At 34.1% G+C, this 18006-nt stretch overlaps 1 protein-coding gene across 1 annotated transcript; it reads left to right on the plus strand.

Annotated features, from left to right (window-relative positions):
• Window positions 1-4243: 4243 nt before the first annotated feature.
• LOC132554951 (chloride channel protein C-like) lies at window positions 4244-17727 on the plus strand. Its single transcript, XM_060219279.1, has 18 exons — window positions 4244-4263; window positions 5490-5679; window positions 5960-6102; window positions 6454-6583; window positions 7361-7441; window positions 7703-7878; window positions 9040-9132; window positions 9630-9873; window positions 10507-10704; window positions 11085-11173; window positions 11406-11536; window positions 12023-12194; window positions 13104-13284; window positions 13819-13985; window positions 14652-14831; window positions 15447-15564; window positions 16109-16204; window positions 17482-17727. Exons 1-18 carry the CDS (start codon window positions 4244-4246, stop codon window positions 17725-17727), a joined length of 2655 nt encoding a protein of 884 aa, XP_060075262.1.
• The last annotated feature ends 279 nt before the right edge of the window (window positions 17728-18006 follow it).

The following is an 18006-nucleotide window of genomic DNA, read 5'->3' on the forward strand; positions in this document are numbered from 1 at the left end:
CCCCTCATTAGTACGCCCTCTTACTCTTCTTTTGAAACAGGTACTATACCAACCTCTTGGAAATCAGCTGATGTTAATGCTATTTATAAAGGGAAAGGCTCTGAAAATGATGTATCTAATTATAGGCCAATATCTATCACATCTTGTTTTAGTAAAATTATTGAAAAAGTAGTTTTTAAATATATGCTTAATTACCTAAAAGATTGTGAAGTAATTACTAAGCATCAATCAGGCTTTTTACCAAAAGACTCTACTGTAAATCAATTATTGGAAATATATGAAACTATTATAAGTAATTTGGATAAAAATAATGAAATTAGATTTGTATTTTGTAATGTTAGCAAAGCGTTCGATAGAGTTTGGCATGAAGGCCTAATTTTTAAATCATGCGGTATAAGCGGTAATGTTTTGAATTGGTTTAAAAACTATTTGTCTGATAGGAAGCAAAGGGTACTAACTGAGGGTTTTCATTCAACATTTAAAGATGTTAAAGCTGGTGTCCCTCAAGGCTCAGTTCTCGGTCCATTCTTATTTTTGGTTTATATTAATGACTGCATCACAAGCAAGTTTAAGCTGTTTGCTGATGATACATCAATTTTTGAAGTGATTGAAAATAATTCTGGTGAAATTGCACAGAAATTAACCTATGATTTAAGCAATCTAAATATATGGGCTAACAGATGGGAAATCAAGTCTAATCCTCAGAAAACAGAATCTTTACTTTTCTCAAGAAAAAGGAAACAAATTAATCCTGATATACTGTTTGCAGGTGATTCAGTCAGCTCTGTCAAGATTCATAAACATTTAGGTTTAACTTTTAGTAGTGATGGTAAATGGTCTCACCATATCACTAATATATACAATAAAGCCTACAATAGAATAAATACTTTGAGAATGCTTAAACACAAAGTAGACAGGAAAAGCCTAACAACTATATACACTTCCTTTATCAGACCAATTTTAGAGTTTGGGGATGTCATCTGGGATAATTGTACAAATCAGGAAAAAAACTTATTAGAATCAGTTCAGTTAGAAGCACTTAGGATAATTAGCCAAAAAATTGAAAAAATTCGTGACCGTTAAGTTTGTCAATTAGCAGATTAATTGCGAGGAGTCTGAATCTCGAGAGGGACGTCATGTGATTGATATGATGTTGTGATATATATCTTATCTTTGATTTTGTTCTTCAAAATATGAAACAGAGATAAAGAAAGTTTATAGATGACATTGGATTAAAATAAACATATTTGCATATAAAGTAAGAGGCCTGGAGGGCCCATATCAGTTCTTTAATATACACCATTTTTATAGGCAACGCCCACGTTTAACTACAAGAATAAGGCTATAATAACCTGGCTCAAATGGATGGCTGATTAACAATACAGATTCATTGAATTTACGACTGGCAGGCTGGAGGATTTTAGGATTTGTCTGATGGCTATAATAGCCAAGGTAGTATAACATTGATGCACACATGCCCGACGTTCTTTTCCCTGCAGCGCAAAGACAGTAATATGATATGATAGGATCATCTGAATCAGTTGTTTCAAACTGCATCCAAACATAGTACTTTGTTTGTGACTTGTGGGGTGAATATGAGACATTGCATGCTGGGTGTCACCTTCAACAATATAACCAGGGGACAGTTAGATCTGGTAAATACCACGTGCTAATGTCTCAAGGTACTCAATATTCAACTGAGGAAAGGAAACGTTTGATGATTCTAGTTTTCGCCACTCATTTTTGGCTGTACGAGTCATGTTTGGATCCTCCGCAATCCGCTTCACAAGAGCATTATCTCTTTGCAAAAGAGATACCATGCGAGTTGCAATTTGTATGTCTCTCCGCTCACGCTGGGGGTCTGAAATGTATATGGGCCCTCTGAAAACGTGCAGGCTCGCGGTTACTATACGTACAAGTTTCCTAATGTTTGTAATCAGATGATTTGAAGCGAGTGTATCTTTAAACAATACCCATTTTTTCAATCTTCCGTGGTAAGACTCCACAACCAAACCTACCTTGGTACAGCAACGATCATCGTTAGCTTGTTGGGAATCCAGTTGAGCCTTACCAGGAGGCAGGAAAGATGGCATTTTTGCATCATAGCCCAACTGGGCAAGGAGATCAAGTACATCCCTGAAACCATCGTCTACAATCATATTGTCATTTTCACGTAACCATGATCTTAGAAGATCAAAATTACCTATGATCATTTTTGTAATGCTTGCATCATTGATGCTGCCATAGTATAGTCCTATTGTGTCTAACACGTATCCATCAGGTAACGCAACCCACATGAATTTTAGATAATTGCTTTTCTTTTGTCTCCCATAAGATGCCCTTTGAAACACATAGTGGCTGCTTTTGTTTAGATAAATATATGTTCCAGCCAAGATGAGATTTAGGTTGTCACCATAGAATGTCTTTGTAAAAACTGTATTGTGGGATATGACTTCATCACGAGAAAGATGTCCTGTTCCAAGATATTTTGGCAAAAGTGTTGTGTTCAAAACATCAACTACGTTGTGAAAATATCTGGACAGTGTAGATTCTGACAGTTTTGTCAATGCTGTCATCTGCTTCCATGGAACGTTAGTTTTTAATTTAACCAAAAAAAAAAAAAAAAAAAAACAGAAGAACATCCAGTGAACTGGCAGAGAAAGTAAAACCTGAAAGATCGGATTTGCACAGTTAATGAATTTTCTTCAACTGTTCTAAGGTCCAGCCAGTCCATGCGATACAGTCGGTATCTGATAGATTTGCGAACTGTAGCTTTGGTGCAATTCCATCTTTGCCTATCTTGTGTATTATTTCAAATAAATCATTAATGACTTGGCCAGAAATATCTCCTAGTTTGGCTTGTAGAGGTTCTCGATTACTCAAAGATACCTCAATATTCTGTAAACATATGGAACATTTGCGATGTTGAGATGAAGCATACTTAATATCAGTAATATTAAGGAATTATGGCATTGGAGATATACTTGTGTGATTTTGCAAATTCGCATCAATTGCGTTATTCACTGAACAACTATTGGACTGCGATTCCTAACTACACTCCTCCTCCACCTCAGGATTGGGTCTTTTCCTTGTGTGTAACATCTCTTACAAATATTACTGCCAACTTCTACAATCATCCCATCTTTCTTGAGGACATTTTTCACGATTTTGTGGGGAATTTAGGCTTCTTGATGATTTTCTAGCCTTACCACAATCCTTAAATCAAATCTTGCAACTTGGATTTATGCATACATCTCCCATACCTGCCACAAACTCAATGAAGTAATTCAAGAATTCAGTGGTTCAAATGTTACAAGTATTCAAATGCGATATATAGATAGCAAGGTGTGCGCCTGTAAACACAGAATCATATAATGACTATGACAACCAACGATGATACAATATAATGCATAGAATCTTAAATGAATTTTCTTTTCGTATGAGATATGTTTAAAGGATCTTAAAATTCTCATAGATAATGACCAAGTTCAACAAGTTGAAGATTTTGTCATTTATAGTTGACTGCGGCTAGATATTGATATAAACAGCATTTATAATGGATTGAGGCGAGTGCTGATTTGAAAGAAAATAATTTGTCCGCTGATGAAATTTCAGGCTGAAATATATTCCAACTTTTGATGACAGAGTCTTGAAGGCCATGTAGTGGGAACAAGATGTTTGGGGTTGGTTACAACTTTGCAATGGCATATTTTATATTACATGGTCAGCGCGTCTTTTCTGCGATCGATATTTAAGGTTGCAACTTATAAGATGGTCTAACATGTCACCAACACTTGAGGTTTTATAATGTCGGTTGGTAATATAACGGGCAGCCCTGAACTGATCCATCTCTATCTTGTCAGTGTCTTATATATATTTATGTATATTGATATATACAAAGTACATGGACGAATTCACTGAATTCAAGGTGGACTAAGTTGTTCCATATGAATATGTACAGTAGACTGGACAAAACGAAAGTAGAACTTTTAACTAGAGTTACTCCCCTTCGTATTTAATCAGCCTTGACCTTTAATGTTGACAGAGGACGACGGTGTCCTATCTCTTATCAATATTTGAGTACATTCGAGATATAAAACGGCAGGATATACGTATAACTACACCAGGCTTAGGTAGGTACAGCATCCCACTTCCGTTCTATTGAACAAAACCCCAACACGTGACATGACACCCACAGCAGTTACAAACAGAATCGTACTGCGAGCTTGTCGCTTTTTGGTCCATGTCCAAAATCAAAGGGAGGTAATTCATAATGTATGTACATATTGATGTCTGCATTTTAACAAATCAAGGCATTGTATTATATTTTCACCTCAATGTAATATTATCATTTTTGTTATTGTTAGTCTGTCACAGTATGATGGATTACACTGGAGTTTCTTGGTATATTTAACCATTGCAATGACACGGAAACAATGTAACCACAGGAGTTTCTTGGTATATTTAACCATTGTAATGACACGGAAACAATGTAACCACAATCGGGGTACAGATATGTTTAATGTATACAATGTTGTACGTGTACAATACAAGCACTGTAGTGATGTTTCACCTCTCATTTAAAATGCCTATACATGTTTATTTGAGATCTTGGCATGTTTTTTTTTGTGGGACTCGCTCAGTGTTTTAGAAATAACTATATCTCTCCCTAGAACTTTGGAATGGTGTTCTGCACTCTCCTGCATAAAATCCTACAAAAGTATTGTATACAAAGAGTTATTCCAGTATTGTATAACACTGCATTGCCAATTTATTTTTATTCTGACATTATTTTAACAACTGTGCATGTCATAATTTTTTCTATGTGTAAAGTATCCTCCAACTTTGAGTAATAGTGTCAAACTTTTGATTTCAAAGCCTCCGCTAGGATTGAAACCTGGGACCTCAGACTTGCTAGTCTTGATGCTCAATGAATTGTTTTTAATAGAAATTTTCTCTATGTAAGCTGCATATATTGGGACTAACATTTCACCAGGATTACAACTGTATGGGCCTAATTATGATATAAAGATCTTTAAGAAAATCACTGATGTACGAAATCAACCCACATGTGTCTGCCCCCTGTATCTAAAAAACTTTTAGAAATTTATATACTCCGGGTTAAATGAATATTTGTTTGTACTACATAATCTTACATTTGGCATGTCCTCACAAGCAAATGAAGAAAAAAATCTTAACTGAAAAGAATATCATATATTATCTCATTTTGAGAGTTGTAAGATTTGAAGGTTAATGTGTATACTAAACATCAAAATTGTTGAAGTTTCATTCAGATTTGTAATCGTATTAAATGCACAAGTATTTATCCTTGGCAAAAACAGGCATCATCAAAGTATTTTCTTATTGCTGCTGTTAATTTTAACCTAGGTATAAGTTAGAGGACCATCAGATTAATTGGTTACATTTTTGTGTCTCTGAGTATGATTTATTAGACATGCAAGTGAATGAAATTCCTAATAATTTTTTAGGCCTGCTGAAGGGAGTGGTTCAGTGAGTGCCTACATTCCACCCTCTGAGGAGGAATCGTCTGGTGATGAAGTTGAAGGTACATCTGTCCGAAGACGGCATGTGTGGAATCGAAATGCTCGCTCTGTTGAACCCCCCAGGGATGATGCTATCTACTACCCACAAGATGACACTTTTGGACTTTTTGATCAGGTGAGCTAAATACAGGCTTACGCAATAGGTTGGATGGGAATATCATGGATATCCCACCTCCCATTGGGGACTTTCCCAAAGCGGCATGTTGACGAAGAGTCAAGCATATTTTTTGAAAAGAGGAGGCAAGACTGTCAGACCATGTAAATGCACTAAAAATCATTAAATAAGCCCTCATATGATCTTAGCTTCATGAAGGATGTAAAATCCAGAATAAAACTATACACATAAAGTTCTGACGTTTTATAAATATAATATTATGACTATTTTATATGAACAGGGCAGAGATTATGAACCGTTGAACATCACACATAAATACACAGATGAAGAAAAGAAAACTTTAGGGACATATGACAGTCATGATTACCTCCCTACAAACAGTGAAGTCTACAGGAAGTGGCTGAAACGTCAGGGACCATCAAGGTACATATGCATGATGAATATTCGAAAAATATGAATACTCCTCTTTCATGTTCCTTGAAACCTTTATGTACTGAATTAACTTGTACATTGATGTACTTCTACCTGTACCAGATGATACAAAACATTTCAGTTCCTATTTTTTCTTTTTATTTGTAGACAGCTTTATTATGAATTTATGTACAAAAAATGTCAAAAATATCTTATTTTCATCTTAGTATTTACTGGTACACTTAAATAACAGAGATATCCTTTATAATATATGTATACAGCATTAACTACTCAATATAGCATTCGCTTACTTTCACCATTGTGAAGGTGTTTAAGAATTGTACGTACACTTTTTAACTTCAGCTACAACTTGGGGCGATGGACAATAATGGGTCTCATTGGTTTCTTTGTCGGCGTGATTGGTTTTCTACTGCATGACCTCATAGAGGAGATCGCCAAGATGAAATGGGAAATAGCCCAGAAGTTCATCAAGGTAATATTTATATTAATGATGGAAGACAGTGTATACGTTATAAATGAAATCTACAAGTCCAAATACAACTCCTATAGTCCTAATTGAAATGTAATACGTAGGTTAATCATTCTCCTATATCAAAACATGTTTTTGTCAACATTTTCTAGATCTAAAATCATGAAAAGTTTTTCAGTGGATCTAACATTGAATAAAGAGCAAATTGGGAAGGAATAAGTTCATTTGGTGTTTTTGTTACGCTAGTGCTTGTGACAGTATAGTATTAACTGTTCTCAATCGAAAATCATCTTACCTTCACTCTAAGATTAATATGTCTAGGCATTGGTGAATCTGTATTTAAGAAGAGAACAAATTAATTTGTCATGATCTCAAACAAGACCGTGATTTAGACAAAATTTCTTTCTCTAAGGAAATAGTCAAACTGTAGCTAATAAATATATATCTGTATTGTTTTCCTCAGTGCATGGTTGTTATCTTACAGTGGTGTGTTGTCAGTATAATTATGTTCAAAAAGAAAAAAAATGTTGACATTTTGACATTTATAATAACGCTTTATGAAGTAAGTAAGTCACAAATCATTGGAAGTTCTAGTAAGATTTTTTATAATGAAACAGCATTTAGAACTCAACATAGCATGCAGATGATGATGATGATGATGATGATGATGATGATATTCACTATTGTGGATAATGATTGGTTGTGTTAATGTCATTTTCACTAACACTGTATGTTTGTACATAATCTTTCTAATAGAACATATTTTTGTGTATTTGACAGGATCGAGAGTTTGGTGTAGCAAGTGTATTTGCCATGGGATACAGCCTCATCTTTATACTTTTCAGTGCATTTATTGTTGTAGTAAGTATATGGATAGCATAAGTCTTATGACTGCCTTACTCTGGTGTTGTTTGGCCCAAAATCGCTCCAGTGACGTGGTTGATGGGTTGTAAAACAATACAAAAAAATAAATGGATGAAAAATTAAAAAGAATTTTTTTTTTTAACATCATAAGCTGCTGTGTGTTTAAAATGATTTCAAATGATACAATAGATTTAAAGGAAAATGACATTTTAGCTGAAATTACTAGATATGGTAATCATGCATGCCAACTCTTTCCAGTTTCTCCGTCCAAGTGCTGGTGGCTCCGGCATCCCTGAAGTCACTGGTTTCCTAAATGGTACACAAATACGCCACATATTTAACGTGAAGACTTTACTGGTGAAGTTTTTTTCCTGTGTAGCAGCCGTAGGATGTGGCTTGCCTGTTGGACCAGAGGGACCGATGATTCATATGGGGTAGGTTATCCTGTCTGGTAATTAGGGTTAGGTAACATTTTATGTATTCATAAATCTCTATATGACAAACCGATGCAATAAAAAACTGTTTCAAGCTTTTTATCCCCTGTGAAACATATTTTGGGGGGATATTCATTTGGGTTCCATCCATCCATCTGTCTGTCTGTCTGTGAGAGGAATTTCAGGGCTGTAACTTCAAAACCGTTCAACTGAACTTCACAAAACTTGCTGTACATATTAAGTTAGTGCCTTTTATGGTATTGTGCTACCATACAAACACAAAATTAGTGTTTCTGTGCTACAACTGTGAAACCATTCCTCTCAACTCCACAAAACTTTCTGTATATATATATATATATACAATGTTGAAGTTCAGGAGATGCAAGGAAATTTAATTGATAATTGACAAAAGAAGATGTTACATTTTTCTCTAGTTTGCAATGTATTAGATCTTTAGGTGTAATAGTGATACAAAATTTAGTGATGTCACCAATTGTTATACCGGTATATATATATATATATATCATATTTAGGTTTTACATCAACAGCTGGGAGCAGGGGATAATGTCACACATGTTTAGGTTTTCAATTTGAAATTTCTAATGTCTAAAGTCTCCTGACAGACATGTTTGTGTTTTGCATCTATATCAAAGTGAATTGTTTCCACTAAAGTTACAAAATGTACTAACCATCATTATTTTTCTTGTTGTGTAAATGACACAGTTGTTAAGGTTTACTAAAGGATCTATCATGGTTTTTGTTACCTGTATGTGTTCCAGTTTGATTTATCAAACAGTTAAGTGCTAACATATATATTCTGTGACAAAATTTCATTTGAGAGTTTTTTAGCAGAATGTCAGCCAGAGTTACATTAAGGCAGAATTACCTCCCTTGTTAGATATATGTTATTGTGATATCTCTTAAGCTATGTGCCAGAATTCAAATAAAGACTGTACCTGCAGGCAGAAAGTCGAGTACTTTGTAGCACACAAATTCCCCACCTTTTGTGAAAAAAACAAACAACAGCAAAAACAATTACATAGCAGTCTTGATATACTCCTTTTATTTTTTATTCAAATCCTCACATGGAAATCTTGTCGGGCACAGTCTGCTCTCATGCTGACAACATTGGACATTATATCTATTTTGTTTATGTACCAGGGCTTTGGTAGGAGCAGGGTTGAGCCAGTTTAGATCAGAAACTTTGAAGATCAACCTCCCATTCTTTCAGCGATACAGAACATCTGAGGACAGGTAAAGAAACTGGAGAATTGTTTTGAATATAATCTTATGGTATAATCTTATAAAAAATATGTCTGTAATGATATTATTATGCATATTGAGCTGAAAAAGTAGATGTTAAATGAAATATGTTTTAGGGTATTTTATATTAAATGATGATAGGTATTGTTTGATTTTTATCAATAGAATGAGTATAAGGATATACCAAGCAGATAGGCAGAACAATATTAACAAAGTGTTATACAGCTTCAGCATGACATCAACAAGATACATAACTTTTCAATATATGTCAACAATAAAAAAGATAGAAAATAAACAACTGAAGCATATCACATGTATCTGAAATTTGATTTTACTAGTGTTGTTAACCAGGAAAAAAAAATGAACGTTAAAAATTGGTAAAACAAATTGCTCTAGTTCGTAAAACAATGCGTAGAATTAATTATAAAAAGCTAAAACTACAAAACATTTCTATAAAATGTGAAATCAAAACTTCTTTTCTTTTGTAGGAGAAACTTTATATCTGCGGGGGCCGCAGCAGGGGTGGCCTCAGCTTTTGGTGCCCCTGTAGGAGGCCTCCTTTTCTCTATGGAAGAGGTGTCTTCGTTTTGGACCATCACTCTGTCATGGCAGATCTTTTTCTGTTGTATGGTGTCTGCCTTCACCACCGATCTCTTTAACTCGGCCTTCGATGGATTCTCTTATACAGGAAACTTTGGACAGTTTAAAACACAGAGATACATCCTCTTTAACGTAAGTTATACTTGATGGTTGAAAAGAGAATTATTGCATATATAGCTGTATTGATTTTTATTTACTTTAATTTTTTTCATTTATAAACATTGTTTTGAGGGATCATTGTTAGGCGAAGAAGTGCTTGAACTCAGTGAGTATTAGGTACCCCTCATCTTTCAGTGTTATAAGTTGACATGAATAAACAAATTTTAATATCTGGTAAGTGTATAAATTAATCAGTAATTGTTCAGTGAAATCTTTAAAATTTGACATCCTCTAGTGCACACCATGTTGATGCCCTTGACCTGGTTAATCTGACCTCTGGTACACTGTAAATTATATTTGAAGCACAGACTTTCTTCATTATCTTACCCAAAATATTGGTCAGATTGACCTGTCCATTCTGACCACTTGTGGTAACAACATATTGGTCAGAATAGACAGGATGTCAGAGTACAAAAGATTTGTTGTTCATTAAGAATTTGATTACAACATGTTAGATTACAGCAGGTTGCCACAGAACTGAAAAGTCAGATTGAAATAGATTTATAGTGTAAAGAAAGATTTTTCTTCAGTCAATACCAGAGAACAGAACTTTGTGGCTAAAGATCTGATTCAACATTACAAAGATTAATGTCTTTTCTTTTACAGATTGAAAAGGGTATAGATGTTAACATTCTGATGTTTATACCAACGGTTATAATAGGAGTGATCGGAGGCCTACTTGGCGCTATCTTCACCATCCTCAATCTTAAGATGACCAGGGGCAGGAAAAAATTACTGTCCACAATCTCTGAACACACCATACTACAGAAACTCATTCGGATCTTTGAACCAGCCTTAATTATGGTATTTCATAACGTTAAATATATAAACAGCTCAAAGAAAATATCATCAGTCAGTGACTTTCTTTAGGGAAATGATGGAACTTTATACTTTATACAAAGGTCAGTTATAATAATACATAGGATGAGTTCCTGTTTTAGGGTTCCTAGGTCAAGTTCACAGTTACTATTTATAGAAATTTGTCAAGCATTAATTCTACATGTCATTGGTAGGAAGTGGGGCCATTCATGTATTGTAGACAATTTCTAAGTTAGTTTGCCTGTGACTTGAATTGATCACAATTCTTGTTTCATTAAACAAACCATTGGAAATTCCATCACCTGTTGTTTTCTGTAATTCTCAGTAGTGATAGATATTACTTATAGTGTATTTGTGTGTTGTAGATCATTATCACACTGTTGGCAGTGTTTTTACCTGCTGTCTTTCCCTGCAGTCAATATACCTGTAAGGAGGGCATGACAGGTGATGCCAGGTAAAGTCAAGTTTTAAGGATATCCTCAAGGCAACAATCATGTTAATCTGTGAAAAAAAAATTTAACAGATCCTTCTCTTCTCATGAAAATGTAAATAACATTTTCTGCATTTTTCTATTTTTCAGCAAATTGATGAGTATATTTCTATATGGAATCTCAAAAAGGTTGCCAAAACAATATTATAGATAGGAATTAAACATTCATTACAGTAGATTTATTGATTGTGTTTAGTGTCAACTGTCTGAACGACACAAGGAACCCCCTCCATGTAGAGAGTTCGGTGGTTAAGTACACATGTTACGAGGGTCAAGTATGGAAAGATGACAAGTACACCTGGAAAACCAACGGCACCTACAATGAAAGTGAGTGTGGCTTCTATTTCTTCTTTTGGCTCTGTTTACTTTCATAGGAAATGACATTAAGATTGCTCAGTTACACCTTTTTTACTTCCACCATAATTTTCTGCAACTAGCAACATAAAATTGGTGTTATTGTTGAAAGCTAAGCTCCTGAAATTCTTACTGTTAAAAATATTATGTCAGTGATTTGTGATGTCATGATGTGTTGAGATATTTCTGAAGACACCTTTAATAACAGATGTACTTTCTATTGTCGACTCCTCAATTCAAACTTTGACTTGTGTTTAGATAAACACATTTCTTAGAAGAAGACACCATAAAATATTATTCTTCAAAAGGCTTCATTGTTACAGTTGTCTTAAATCGTTCTTAAAACTACATAATTTATGGGTAGATAGGATTTATGGGTTGACACTTATATTCAAACCTCAAATTTTTCATTATACAGTGTATAGCAGACATTATTAGTTTAATTTTTCATAATTTCAGTGGCTACATTAATGTTTGGTACACTAGAAAATGCAGTAAAACACTTATTTTCCCGAGACACACATCTCCAGTTTGGATTTGCCTCTCTTCTTTCCACTCTGGTGATCTACTTCATTATGATATGCTGGGCCACAGGAACTTCTGTGTCCTGTGGAGCTCTAGTTCCCATGCTGTAAGTATTCAGTGGATTCATCCACTAAAATCCTTAAACATGATTTATCTGGTGTGCCTTTACAAGTCTACAGCCACATAATGAGAAAGAATGTTTTCAAATCTGTTGTGTTGTGATGTTTGCTCTGTTTTCTGCAAGCATCAAGTAAATAACCACAAGGTGGTGATCACTCAAGACAAGAAAGTGGAATGTTCAATTTTCATTGATGCATTCAAAAGAAGACAAAATCGAGAGAAAGAACAAGATGTCTTTATGAAACACCATGTTCCTGGTTGCAACAAAATTCTAAAGTAGGACGTTACAACTTTACTGTGTAAGGCATATGCTAATTGCATGCACACTTTGTGAGACACTTATGTCTTCATTGTGGTAATGATTTGTTTCTTTCAAGTGTAGGTCAAAGGTCATGGTAAGAAATTTTGGTACCACCAGAAAAGTTTTGTCACAAGCAACACATATGTCAAATATGAAAGCCATACCTCTTACAGTTCAATGATTATGGCCAATGTTAAAATTTTTCAAATGTAAGTGAAAGGTCACAGTCAAGGTAAAAAATTTTGAAACCACCTGGAAGATCTTGTCACGAGGATCACTCCTGCTAAATTTGAAAGCTCTACCTCTTATGGTGAAACAGTGGGGGCAAGGTTAAAGTTGATGAAAATAACAGACTTTCCAAATTAGGAACCTATTGGATATTGGCAAAGATCCTATACTTCACAATGTTGCTATCCAGAAATTGCAAATGTACAACTTCAAAATAAAAGTAAATACCTTATCAAGGAAAGACAAAACAGAAGTCCTCAATACACATGTCTAAAAATTGTTTTGTTTTTTTTCTCTAAAATAAAAGGAAAACTTAACGATAATGAGGTTTTCTATTACTAGCAAGGTCTTTAACGTCTATTACAGGTTAGTTGGCGGGCTGTATGGCCGTGTCATTGGAATACTCATGACGACCATGTTCGGAGTTCACAGTGGAGAGGACCTTTCCTACTGGGCGTGGATGGATCCTGGTGTTTTCTCTCTGATTGGAGCAGCCTCATTCTTTGGTGGAGTGACCAGGTTAAATCTTGCCGTTACTGTGATTATGGTATGGAATACATGGACTGATCAGCCCTTTATCATGGTTTATATTGTGTATCCTAATTTCTTCTTGGGGCAAAGAGTGTTACTACCTGACTCGGAGTAAAAAGTTTCACACATTTATATGACTTCCTCTGTAACCCTACGCAGATATCACAAAATGTTAAAACTTTTGCAAAATATACACCAAGAAGCATCTTGATCTGTAGCTCATTAGAGAAGTTGCCTACTTTAAAGATCAGAAGGCTTTCCTGCTTATGACCAAAATTTGTGTTAATTTGTGATAAATGGAATGAAATTTGTGGGTAATTTTCCTTTTCTGTGTAACACTTTGCTGATGTTGTATATTGGCAAGCACTCTTAAAGAATAGCAAACAAATTGTAACTCTTTCTCAATGGAGGTGTAAAAGATCACTGGGACTCTCTATCTTAAACTGTTCAGAACTTGCAGCGAGTCTTTACAGGTTAGCGTTCTGTGCAAATTCAAACATGTTCTCCCATGAATTATAGATTATTTCATTAGTTAACTGTCTGCCACCAGATGGAACTAACCAATGACGTACAAGTACTTTTGCCAGTCATGGTATCAGTGATGATCTCAAAATGGGTCGGTGACTTCTTTACACATCCTGTGTATCATGCCTTGATGGAACTAAAGTGCATCCCATTCCTGGACCCAGAACCTCGTGTCACCATCGACAAGAACCGGTAAGACATTTCTAGATCTAGATGAAGCCTTAATTCGTCATTAAGTAGAATTGATATGATTATCCTAGACCCACATTAGACATGTACCACCATGGTTAAGAACTTTTAAGTTGTTCTTTGACTTCAAACCTTGTGTGGCATTGATCAACAAAACCTTGTCACTTGTTTCAAATTGTCTACATTTTCCTGGAAAAACAGAAAAGTACATGAAAATAAATAAAAACAGAATTCTGTATAAATAGTGTTACAATTTGAAGAGTTTTACAAGTTTAAAACACTGATTTTCAGGATTTGATGTGTATGCAGTATGATATGATTACATGACCAAAGAATATGTGCCCTGTATCATTTTCAGATAAAACATATATACAATTTTGCTGCTACATTAAAGAAGATGAAGGAATGAAATCAATATACCATTCTTATACTATTTGGCACTTAGCTTCTGCCCAACCATCCCTCTGTACATTCATCTGCAACTTTAAGTTAAATCTTTGCATTTTGATCGTTTTCTGTACATGTGTTTCTAATCAAGGTCAGATAATGACATGTAAGGGAGGAAATGTGACAGTGTAGTAGTGGAAATATGTGACATCAAGGTGTCAGTGGTAAATGTGTGAGGCTTTCTCATGACAATACATATCTTCATTTGGTTAACTACTTTAGGATCAATCTAGAGCTTTACCTGGCTCGTCATGTCATGTCATCACCAGTGACTAGTATCCACACCAAAGACTGTGTACACGACCTTGCCAAGCTCCTTTTAGATACAAGTCATGGAGGATTCCCAGTCGTCAAAGTGCTTGAAAGAACCGGAGATGAAGTGTTTTGCGGGATGATAACCAGGTAAGATAAGATAACAAAAGACACTCTCCATTAAATACTGTATGTTTTATTGAAAGATTGATGTGCGAGGATAATTGGCATAGTCCATCGTTGGTCAAACAGGCAGGAAATCTTTTATCAATGCATGTTGAAGTGTCAGTTAGTCTAACAACAGGATTTTCTCACATGCTTTGGTTGTTTCTCTTACTTAGGACTCTTCATAATTCCACAACACAATGACAAAGTTTATAAAATCTTGGTAATATGTTATGAATATATCACCTGCATTTGTTTGGTTTTGCCTTATCATACTTCACACAACCAAGTGAGGGAATATATTCTGGAATCCCCCTGTCTCTCTCTCTGTCTGTTGTCTACAAATTTATCCAGACAACCTGTCTGAAATCTGTCAACTGATTTAAACAAAACCATACAGAAATATAAGGAACTATTTGTAGGTGTGCATGCACCTTTTCCAGTCGTAGGTGTGTATGGATGGGGAGGGGAATTATGGTTGCTATGGTAACCTGTTCACTATATTCACTATTGATGTTTTCATATAAAGGGCTATAAGTCCTGAGCCCTTTCGTTAAAGTAAAATATTTACAATTTTATCTATGTTTATCCTATTTTTAGGTTAGAGTTGTCTGTCCTTCTTACACATGAGGAACTGTTTGAGTCTGATGGATCACAAGATGACTCCGGTGACTCAGGAAATGGGGAACAAGACCCGACATGGATAGAATATGAACAGGTACATCCATGATCAATTCTAGATGTGTGTCATTTGACAGCCATATTTCCTGCATAAAATTTTAAATGTTCTGCTGCTTTGTATAATGTTTTAAGGGGTAAAATCTCTTTGTCCACCACAAATTCATGATAATTTCAAGCATTGATACAGTTGCCTTTATTCTGAGGATGTTAATTTACTTATGGTCAACTGAAAAACTTGGAGATATTTTGATGTACATGTGATGTATTGTGAATACTATCCAAGAAAAATAAAATTTTAAGCTGTTGAGGTTAAACTTTTTTCAAAATTGTTTTATCCTTAATATTGTCAGCAATAATGTTTTCTTTCATATTGCTATCTAGTATAATCTTTCCTCAAACAAATTTGACTATCATCTTATATTTAACTAGTATTTCCAAAAATTGTTTGATTTTTAAAGGAAAATGATCTTTTAAAAGATGCATTCTAGAGCAATACCTATCACTAAACACTGAGAAGTATGGTACAAGTAATTTTCCATCTACATTTGATGATATTGCAATAATTCTTTTTTCTTTTACAGATTAACATTTTGAAACTGAAAAATCCCAAAGAAATCAGTCACACCTTACAGAAGTATGTGAAGAATCCAGCTTATAAAACAAGATTTTTGAATTTGGTAAGGTTTTTTTTTATCATTGATTTTTTTCTTTTTGTGCATTTTTTAATTATTTTTTCAATTATTTAAATGTTAATTTAATGTAAATATACTGCATTGATTATCCTCACAAAAAACAAAAAATAGCATGTCTTTCAACCTTGACTGTTTGCCCTTTTGTGTTTAGAATAGAATGTCTCTCTGGTTTGGAGACACATTAACCTATTTAGCCCAGAATAATTCCCAGTCTGGTAATGAGCCTACCCATGTATAATCACTATTCACAAAGATTATATAACCCAGATTTGTAGTATTACCTCATAATAAACACACATATGAGAAGTAATGTGTTGGGATTATTACTAAATAATCCTGGTATTTTTTATATCAATAACAATAATTGCAAAGCATAGCACTAACAATGTCCTGAAGCTATGTCCTGAAGCTGATCCCAGTGGTAACTTGATTTACTACTTAACTAGATGGTTCCTTTTATCATAACTTGATTTAATATTTGAATTACCATAACTTGATGGTTCCCTTTTTCATAACTTGATGTTAACCTTTAATTTATCTTAACTAGATGGTTCCTTTTATCATAACTTGATTTAATATTTGAATTACCTTAACTTGATGGTTCCCTTTTTCATAACTTGATGTTAACCTTTAATTTATCTTAACTAGATGGTTCCTTTTATCATAACTTGATTTAATATTTGAATTACCATAACTTGATGGTTCCCTTTTTCATAACTTGATGTTAACCTTTAATTTATCTTAACTAGATGGTTCCTTTTATCATAACTTGATTTAATATTTGAATTACCTTAACTTGATGGTTCCCTTTTTCATAACTTGATGTTAACCTATAATTTATCTTAACTAGATGGTTCCTTTTATCATAACTTGATTTAATATTTGAATTACCTTAACTTGATGGTTCCCTTTTTCATAACTTGATGTTAACCTTTAATTTATCTTAACTAGATGGTTCCTTTTATCATAACTTGATTTAATATTTGAATTACCTTAACTTGTTGGTTCCCTTTTTCATAACTTGATGTTAACCTTTAATTTATCTTAACTAGATGGTTCCTTTTATCATAACTTGATGTTAACCTTTAATTTATCTTAACCTGATAGTCCACTTGATCATAATTTAATTTTAACATTTACCCTAACTTGATAGCACCTGCTATATATTTAACATACAAAATGATTTTTTGTGTATGATATATAGATCTGATTGTATGTTTGAGTTGTCAAATTATTTGTTTGTAATGTTAACTGTTATACAGAAACAGTACATCAACCAATCGGCATTGTCTATCCCAGAGAAGTTTTCCTTACAAAGGACATACATCATCTTCCGGACCCTCGGACTTCGTCACATGACGGTGGTGGACTCGTCCAATAAAGTACTTGGTATTATCACTAGGAAAGACCTGATGGGATTCAACATTGTGGAGAAAGTGTCGACCCTGCATGATGCAAGGTTAGAAATGCGAAGCATGGCTGCTGCAAACCAAAGTTCAGTCGCATAACAACATTTTTCAAGATAGTTTTATAGGATATTTAAAATATAGATAACAAAACCAAATATGACTGAAATCTCATCATTTTTTAAAGTTTTTCTCTTCTGTTTTGGATTTAAGTACTAATTTTGTGGATGCATTGAATTGTTTGTAAAATCTTTAAAAGAACAGTAATATCTAAAGTTTTGATTTTATGATAGGAAAAATGGTTAACAGATATTACCTGTCATAAAGTTGATTGCCAACAAAATATAGCAATAAAAATATAGAAGTTTCTTAATTCACCAT

This window comes from Ylistrum balloti, unplaced genomic scaffold (assembly GCF_031769215.1).
Source record: "Ylistrum balloti isolate Yb309-2 unplaced genomic scaffold, AGI_CSIRO_Ybal_v1 Utg370450, whole genome shotgun sequence".
Classification (NCBI taxonomy): Eukaryota; Metazoa; Mollusca; class Bivalvia; order Pectinida; family Pectinidae; genus Ylistrum; species Ylistrum balloti.